Below are 9,576 nucleotides of genomic sequence, written 5' to 3'. Positions count from 1 at the left end.
AAAGCTTTCTAGCAAGAACATATTTTTAAATAAAAAAAAAAAAAAAAAAAAAACACACACACACGTTGTCAAAAAAAAGGTACATTTTATTCAGCAGTCATTTTAAATATTTCACATTTCCCTATTGGCAGATCCCACAGTGAAAATAGTGTAGTGAATGTTTTGCTCAGTCAAGTGCCCGTTTCACTGTCAACACAGGCACTGGTAGAGAACTAGTGCTGCCCATTGTAGGCACTGATTGGCATTGCATCGTGTGGGAAGAGAGGTAGCTGTCTGCAGGTTTTCTACTGTACAGAATAGAGATGAGCGAACTTACAGTAAATTCGATTAGTCACGAACTTCTCAGTTGGCAGTTGATGACTTTTCCTGCATAAATTAGTTCAGCCTTCAGGTGCTCCGGTGGGCTGGAGACTCTTTCCTAGGACTGTATCCACCTTTTCCAGCCCACCGGAGCACCTGAAGGCTGAACTAATTTATGCAGGAAAAGTCATCAACTGTCGAGCCGAGAAGTTCGTGACGAATCGAATTTACTGTAAGTTCGCTCATCTCTAGTACAGAACAGAGGAATCGTTGATCTGCTTAAGACTTGATAATGCTGGGTGTAATCATCTTAGGGAAGGAGTAATATCTGCACTCTTTGGGAGGGATAAGATCCATCACTGTGGTGCTAATATTTTCCTGCTTGAATCCAGCCTCCAACAGCTGAGGTAGCTGAGTCTCCTGTGAAGATAGAGTATAAAATACATAAGCAGGACTTCTGCCACTGGACAAAGACAAGGGGGCTGATTTATCATTGTTGTCTTTGGAAAGTTAGTTTTGAAGGTTTTTTTTTTGCTTATGTGCAACACATTTATATTAAGGGGGGTGATAAATTTGGTGCATGTAAGCAAAAAATCAAATCACTTTAGAAAACCATTTTGTAGGTTTCCTCCTCTCCTCTGACTTTTCTGCACAAAAAGTTTTTTTTGTAAGACTTAAATGGGCACTGTCACCAACTTTATTTTTTGATATGTTGTAGTACTTATGTACTACAACATCTCTAATATACTTATTTTTTTATTAAAATGGTTTCATTTACATTTGAAAACCGGCCACTAGGGGTCTCCCTCCTAGGGGACGGGACACGGAGCGCCGCATGTAACTAGCTAATAGTTTATCTACACAGGGTGCCTCCAGCTGTTTCAATACTACAAATCCCAGCATGCCCAGACAGCCAATAGATGTCAGGGCAAGCTGGGAGTTGTAGTGGTGAAACAGCTGGAGGCACCCTGTGTAGATGAACTAAGGGCGGAAGTCCCCCCCAGCAGGCATCAGTGACTTGGTGCCTGCTGGGGAAGGCTGCCTGGTAGTGAGCACACTGCCAGGCAGACAAAAAGTTATTTTTAATATAGTAAAAATAAAAATTAAAAGCAGGGCGGGGGTTAGGGATAGATTGGCAATAGGCAGGGACAGAAAAAAAAAAAAAAAAAAAAAAAAAAAAAAAAAAAAAAGGGTAGCTCCCACCATCCTATTAAGTGCTCTCCAAAAGTTTTTTTTTTTCAGGCCAGGTCTGGCCTGGCTTTGACTTTGTGGAGGTTGCGACTTTATGCCTACACACTTGATAAATTCGTGACCACTACAATGTGGATACTAATAATTGCTTAGGTAAGGCTGTTTGCTACTTTATGCATACAAAGTTGGAAAAAAAACAAAAAAAAACAAAAAAAAAAAACTATGCAATAACAACCCCAAGGAGACAACCTAGTACTGCAGACGACAACTGTGTAATATACATTACTATACATTTACAGTGTGCGAATATAACCAACTATCTATAGACCTCTTACCTGAAACATTGTTTCTATATCATTGTATTTTGATTTCAAGAATTCTCCCCAAGATGTAAGGTTACAGTAGGTAAGGACTCCACCAGGCTTGAGCAGGCGGTAAGCATGACCCTGGAAAAAGACATTATGTATAACACCTCATTCTCACCACTTTGTGTTCTTTATTCGTCACAAGGATTGTTTAGGGTGCGGTAGCCCTTCTGGGTTTTCCTCCTGCCGGTCTATGGGAGGTGTGTGTGCAGCTTTGGCAAAAGGGGACATTGTACCTGGAACCTTGCAGGTGCCTTTTGGCCCGGAGGCAAAGTGTTTGGTTTATTGGGAGGCCTCACCTTTCAGAGACTGCATCCTTGTGCCTTTTTTGTGTGAACACTTGCACTTGAGAGCACGTACCTCAGCTCTTTAACCCCTTAAGGACTCAGGGTTTTTCCACTTTCGTTTTTTCCTCCTTACCTTTAAAAAATCATAACCCTTTCAATTTTCCACCTAAAAATCCATATTATGGCTTATTTTTTGCGTCGCCAATTCTACTTTGCAGTGACATTAGTCATTTTACCCAAAAATGCACGGCGAAACGGAAAAAAAATCATTGTGCGACAAAATCGAAAAAAAAAACGCCATTTTGTAACTTTTGTGGGCTTCCGTTTCTACGCAGTGCATATTTCGGTAAAAATGACACCTTATCATTATTCTGTAGGTCCATACGGTTAAAATGATACCCTACTTATATAGGTTTGATTTTGTCGCACTTCTGGAAAAAATCATAACTACATGCAGGAAAATTTATACGTTTAAAAATGTCATCTTCTGACCCCTATAACTTTTTTATTTTTCCACGTATGGGGTGGTATGAGGACTAATTTTTTGCGCCGTGATCTGAAGTTTTTATTGGTATGATTTTTGTTTTGATCTGACTTTTTGATCACTTTTTATTCATTTTTTAATGGTATAAAAAGTGACCAAAATACGCTTTTTTGGACTTTGGAATTTTTTTGCGCGTACGCCATTGACTGTACGGCTTAATTAATGATATATTTTTATAGTTCGGACATTTACGCACGCGGCGATACCACATATGTTTATTTTATTTATTTTTTTACACTGTTTTATTTTTCTTATGGGAAAAGGGGGGTGATTCAAACTTTTATTAGGGAAGGGGTTAAATGACCTTTATTAACACTTTTTATTTACATTTTTTTTGCAGTGTTAAAGGTCCCATAGGGACCTATAACACTGCACACACTGATCTCCTATGCTGATCACTGGCGTGTATTAACACGCCTGTGATCAGCATTATCGACGCTTGACTGCTCCTGCCTGGATCTCAGGCACGGAGCAGTCATTCGTCGATCGGACACCAGGGAGGCAGGTAAGAGCCCTCCCGGTGTCCGATCAGCTGTTCGGGACGCCGCGATTTCACCGCGGCGGTCCCGAACAGCCCGACTGAGCAGCCGGGATACTTTCAGTTTCACTTTAGAAGCGGCGGTCAGCTTTGACCGTCGCTTCTAAAGGGTTAATACCGCACATCGCCGCGATCGGCGATGTGTGGTATTAGCCGCGGGTCCCGGCCGTTGATTAGCGCCGGGACCCACGTGATATGATGCGGGATCGCGGCGCGATCCCGCTTCATATCGCGGGAGCCGGCGCAGGACGTAAATATACGTCCTGCGTCGTTAAGGGGTTAATGGAAACCGCATTCTTCTCTGAGCTCTCATACTTCTAGTACAGACTTGAAGCAGTTACACAGCACTTGATTCACAGGATAGGGGTTAAGTGTCTAATCGCAGGGGGTCCGACCGCTGGGACACAACTCTATCTCCAGAACAGGGCCCTGGCTTTCCCTGCTGCATGGAGTGGTAGGCAGCACTGGCTCCATGCACCGTCTATGGGAGGCAGCGTAGATACACCTATTGCCTATCCTGTGGCTAGAATATAAGTTGTTAAGTGCTGGATAACCCCTTTAAGATAAATAAGTCTTAACTGATGCATGTTGTGAGATTTAATGTACAGGCATCTCTGAAATTACACCACTCGCAGCAGCCCATTTAAATCAGTGGGATTCTGCTGTACAGTTCCGCAACTAAAATTCTAAAGTGTGAAGTTCTGACAAGTAATTGGATTCCACCAGAAAAGTCCTGGGACTGCACTTAGGGGGGATTTATCAAAACCTGTGCAGAGGAAATGTTGCTGAGTTACCCATAACAACCAATCGGATCACTTCTTTCATTTTTGAAAAGGCCTCTGTAAAATGAAAGAAGCGATCTGATTGGTTGCTATGGGCAACTCAGCAACTTTTTCTCTGGACAGGTTTTGATAAATGTTCCCCTTAATGTCTACACCAGTGGTTCTTAACATTGTTGGAGGTACTGATCCCCACCAGTTTCATATGCGCATTCACCGAACCCCTCTTAATTGGAAAAATAAAACATGATTTTTTCAAATTCAAAACATAGGAGGTATATATATATAAGTATATATTTATACATAGGTGCACAAAATGAACAAAACCATTAAGAACAAAGAACAAAACCATGAAAACATGATTTTCACACAAAACATAATGAATATTTACTGCAAATCAGTGTGACTTCTGCTGTTGTGTTTCAGAGACCAGTTCAGAAATGCGCGGCTTTACCTTGTCATTTTCGCAACAATGGCAGTGTTCCCCCCCCCCCTCCCCCCCACATTAGGCAGGCAGTGTCCCCCCCCCCACATTAGGCAGGCAGTGCCCCCCCCCCCCCACATTAGGCAGGCAGTGTCCTCCCCCCCCCCCACATTAGGCAGGCAGTGTCCTCCCCCCCCCCCCCCACATTAGGCAGGCAGTGTCCTCCCCCCCCCCCCACATTAGGCAGGCAGTGTCCTCCCCCCCCCCCCCCCACATTAGGCAGGCAGTGTCCTCCCCCCCCCCCCCCACATTAGGCAGGCAGTGTCCTCCCCCCCCCCCCCCCCCACATTAGGCAGGCAGTGTCCTCCCCCCCCCCCCACATTAGGCAGGCAGTGTCCTCCCCCCCCCACATTAGGCAGGCAGTGTCCTCCCCCCCCCCCCCACATTAGGCAGGCAGTGTCCTCCCCCCCCCCCCCACATTAGGCAGGCAGTGTCCTCCCCCCCCCCCCCCCCCCCCACATTAGGCAGGCAGTGTCCTCCCCCCCCCCCCCCCCCCCCCCCACATTAGGCAGGCAGTGTCCTCCCCCCCCCCCCCCACATTAGGCAGGCAGTGTCCTCCCCCCCCACATTAGGCAGGCAGTGTCCTCCCCCCCCCCCCCCACATTAGGCAGGCAGTGTCCTCCCCCCCCCCCCCCACATTAGGCAGGCAGTGTCCTCCCCCCCCCCCCACATTAGGCAGGCAGTGTCCTCCCCCCCCCCCCCCACATTAGGCAGGCAGTGTCCTCCCCCCCCCCCCCCCACATTAGGCAGGCAGTGTCCTCCCCCCCCCCCACATTAGGCAGGCAGTGTCCTCCCCCCCCCCCCCCCCACATTAGGCAGGCAGTGTCCTCCCCCCCCCCCCCACATTAGGCAGGCAGTGTCCTCCCCCCCCCCCCCCCCCCACATTAGGCAGGCAGTGTCCTCCCCCCCCCCCACATTAGGCAGGCAGTGTCCTCCCCCCCCCCACATTAGGCAGGCAGTGTCCTCTCCCCACATTAGGCAGGCAGTGTCCTCTCCCCACATTAGGCAGGCAGTGTCCTCCCCCCCACATTAGGCAGGCAGTGTCCCCCCCCCCCCCCCCACATTAGGCAGGCAGTGTCCTCCCCCCCCCCCCCCCACATTAGGCAGGCAGTGTCCTCCTCCCCCCCCCCCCACATTAGGCAGGCAGTGTCCTCCCCCCCCCCACATTAGGCAGGCAGTGTCCTCCCCCCCACATTAGGCAGGCAGTGTCCCCCCCCCCCACATTAGGCAGGCAGTGTCCTCCCCCCCACATTAGGCAGGCAGTGTCCTCCCCCCACATTAGGCAGGCCAGTGGTCTTCAACCTGCGGACCTCCAGATGTTGCGGACCTCCAACGGCTGTCCGGGCATGCTGGGAGTTGTAGTTTTGCAACATCTGGAGGTCCACAGGTTGAAGACCACTGATGTGGGCAGTGATCCCCCACAGACATACAGCCTCCAGCCATATACAGTGCTCCATATTCAGTGCTCCGTCCACCGCTCCTGCTATAGCAGTAGGTCTCGGGACCAGTGGTCGGAGCACCGAAGATGACGTGCCGCTGGTCACTTACCAAGCTGGCCAGCGCGCGTCTTCCTCCTTCTCTATCCTCCGGTCCTCAGCGCCTTTGTTTCCATGTGCGCACGCATGGGACGTCAGTGACGTCCCGGCGTGCGCTATGACCCTGCGTTTTTCAACTTAACGCCACTACAGGACGGGCAAACACCGGCTCTGTTCGGGCCCCGGGCCAACTCGGGGGCCCCAAGCAATTGCTTGGTTTGCCTGTCCTGTTGCGACCTCCCCCGCCAAACCCCCGGGACTGACTCACCGAACCCCTGGGGTTCGATCGAACCCAGGTTAAGAACCACTCTTCTACACCGACAGAAGGCACCAATTCCAGAGGAGGCAGCTGCATGCAGAATCCACCCAAAATTTCCATAGTATGAATGGGACCTTATGAATTCTGCCTCCCTCTCCTTTTTGGGTTGCCATTTTTTTTTATTCCAACCAACCAAGTTGTGTGAGCTTATATTTTGCGCAATGCGCGGGAAACAGGCTGAGAGTTTGAAAGGAAATCCGCTCATGTGAACGAGCCCTTTTAGTATAACTGTCAGTATACAAATCTATGGCTGGACCTTACAGGCTTCTGTACTTGGCAGATGGGAAGTCATCTGCAGCAAGGGGTTAAGGCATCCACTAAATTGGATTATATGTGGAGAATCTAAGACCATTCGAAAAATTAAGACATTACCTTGATGAAGTTAAACTGATGTGTATGCCATGTCTCCTCAGAGAGAGGATATGTATCGTACAAAATGCCTTAAATAAAAGAGAATACATTAGCATTACATAAAATAAAAGCAATTGGGAGGCATGCAAAATTCAAGAAAGGAGAGCACGTTCTTACCATCAAAGTGACCATCTGGTAAAGTGGGCACCACGTCTTCCCACAGCCCTTTCAATGGAACAATCTGTAAAGCAATAGACAAAGTCAGGGACTTTTACTTCAATCCTAGTCCTCCATCATGTACAATATGCATATTTATTGATCATCTATTTCCTCAGATCATGTACAGTCCGTGCACTCTCCTGATTTATCAGTGTATATGCTGCACAGTATCCGTACATGCTGACAATGCAGTTCCCTGTGAATTACCTCTGCTCAGCTTCCCCTTAAACCCCCTGCTTTTGCACTTTGTCCACTTTTTGTTAGGACATTTCTCAAATACACATCCTATCTAGCTTTGCACTCATGAACCCAGTTTCCACATTCATAGGTGCACATTGACCCTCTACAATCCTACGCGAGTACACACAAACCTACTACATTTAATATTAATAGAGTTCTCTTACAGAAACATTACGCAATAAACAGTTTTTATGGACCCCATTAAAACAAGGTAACCATATAAGTGCCACATTAAAGAGAACCTCACTAAGTTTTACCCTGTGTAATGAGTGGAGTGGGGTACTCCGTCCCCCATTTTACCCCCCAATCCAAAAGGAGATAACCATAAGATGTCTGACCACAGGGGTCCCGCCACTGGGAACCCCTGCAATTTCCTGCACGCCACCCTGGCATTTTGAACTTTTTGTTCCAAGCGCTGGGTTCAGGACCGTGGTGTCACGCCACCTCTATTCATGTGTATGAGAGGGTGTGTCGTGGATGGGGATAAGATGTCTAGGAGCAGAGTACCCCTTTAATATTCCATGTCTGGATGTCTGCTAGCACATCCTTAAAGTGGAGAAAACTACTTTTCTAAAAGTCACAAACAGTACATAAATGAGGCTCAAGCTGTCCTCCAGGCAATGGGCTTGCTGAAGCAGTCACAGCACCCGGGCTATAATCACGGTTATCCAGATATGCTTGACAGCCTAGCGGTGATCACGGACATCAGGCCCTGACTGAGCCGCTCAGCCACGTCTAGGCATTATTTGAGCCTAAATAGGCGGGATTACAGCCCGGGGAGCCATGACTACTTCAGCTGCCGCAAGCACAACTGACTAAAAGGGGTATTCCAGGAGTTTTTATTTTATTTGACTATGCTACAGGGGCTGTAAAGTTAGTGTAGTTCATAATATAGTGTCTGTACCTGTGTGTGATGGTTTTCTCACAATTCTTATGTGATTATATCATCCCAATATTTATTTTTAACAGCATACAAAATTACTTGTCTCAGATTTTTCCCAGGTTGCAATGCAGCCGAGACCTGACTCACTAGTCAGCTGATGACAGGGAGCCTGTCTGCTTCAATGGGTGGAGCGATTGCATAGTGGAAGAGAGAGATCAATCTGCAACTAATGCAACAGCTGTAGGCACCCTGATTGAAAACCACAGGTCTTTTGAATGGATGCAGCTCATTTATGTTTCAATGGGTGGGGTGGCTGATGTGTGGGAGGGTGGTAAATGGAATTGTGGGATTTGTAGGCAAAGAAAAAAAACTCAAAAAGGAAATACCAGTTCACAAAAAGCTAGCCACAGTGTTATGGTAATCTCACAACATAGCCATTTAGCCCCAAGACAAGCGCAGAATCTTCCTAAGCATGTCCATTACTGTCTGCCAGGTACGTACTAAAAAAAAAAAAAAAAATCACCTTATGGTAGAGAGCCCCTTTAAGCCTCATTTACATAATGAGTTTGACATTTATACAAGTTGTTATCTCCACATTTACAGACATGCCAGCAGACATCCAGGCATGGTAGGACACACGATATTAACCTTAATGTGTTGTCATGAAGATTTACCCTATATAACAAGTGACAAGTTCCCTTTAAGTCTGCCAGGGGTTCCTATGTCATTTACAGTCACTACTAAATACCTCCCTCCCCCCATTCATAGGTTTTGGATATTACCAACACCATCTTTAATATCCTGCATATAGAACCCTATCGGCTGGGAGACTTCAGACAAGCTTTACAGATAGTCCTTGCTTGCTGCACTCTATTCACACTGTATTAATGCTTGAGACAACATAAGCAAGGTAGGGTTTTTAGTCATCAATGTGCCATATGTATATAGGTTAAAAAGGAGTTATGCAGGATTACAAAAACAGAGCAGATTTCTTCAAAAACAGTATCACACCAGTCCTCAGGTTGTGTGCGTTATTGCAGATCAGTTCCATTAAAGCAGTGGTCTCAAACTGTGGCCCTCCAGATGTTGCAAAACTTCAACTTCCAGTATGCCCGGACAGGAGTTGGCCAATTGCTGTCCAGGCGTGCTGGAAGTAGAAGTTTTGCAACATCTGGGGGGCCACAGTTTGAGACCACTGCATTAAAGTGACTTGAGCCAAATTGTAATTGCACACACACCCCTGAGGACAGGTGTGGTGATGTTTTTGGAAAAAAATTACCTTTTTCTATTCCTGGATAACCCCTTTATTGGCACAATTGGGTTTAGTTTATCTTCAATACCTCTAGTACAGGATCAGAGGTCATCCTTACCTTATGAGGTTGTGTTTTAGCCCATTCTTGCAGTCGCTGAAAGACTCCATCATTGCACTCCACAATCCAGTGCTCTTCTATGTTATACTCTTCCACTTTACTAGCGGCTATAGCCATTCCAAAGCCAAGCTCCAGCACACGGCCTCCTGTAAAGAGCAAACCGTGAGAGTC

At 46.9% G+C, this 9,576-nt stretch overlaps 1 protein-coding gene across 1 annotated transcript in view; it reads right to left on the bottom strand.

Annotated features, from left to right (window-relative positions):
- Positions 1-478: 478 nt before the first annotated feature.
- The window catches only part of GAMT (guanidinoacetate N-methyltransferase), a 10,639-nt gene continuing 1,541 nt past the window's right edge, over positions 479-9,576 (bottom strand). The window contains exons 2-6 of the mRNA XM_056516861.1: positions 9,406-9,551; positions 6,871-6,934; positions 6,715-6,782; positions 1,827-1,937; positions 479-720 (exon numbers count right to left, since the gene is read on the bottom strand). Of these exons, the coding sequence (XP_056372836.1) occupies positions 580-720; positions 1,827-1,937; positions 6,715-6,782; positions 6,871-6,934; positions 9,406-9,551 (530 nt within the window). The 3' untranslated portion in view covers positions 479-579. The remainder of the gene's footprint in view (positions 721-1,826; positions 1,938-6,714; positions 6,783-6,870; positions 6,935-9,405; positions 9,552-9,576) is intronic.

This window comes from Hyla sarda, chromosome 1 (assembly GCF_029499605.1).
Source record: "Hyla sarda isolate aHylSar1 chromosome 1, aHylSar1.hap1, whole genome shotgun sequence".
Classification (NCBI taxonomy): domain Eukaryota; kingdom Metazoa; phylum Chordata; class Amphibia; order Anura; family Hylidae; genus Hyla; species Hyla sarda.
The sequence above is the reverse complement of the archived record's forward strand: the minus strand, read 5'-3'. Positions and strand labels throughout refer to the sequence as shown.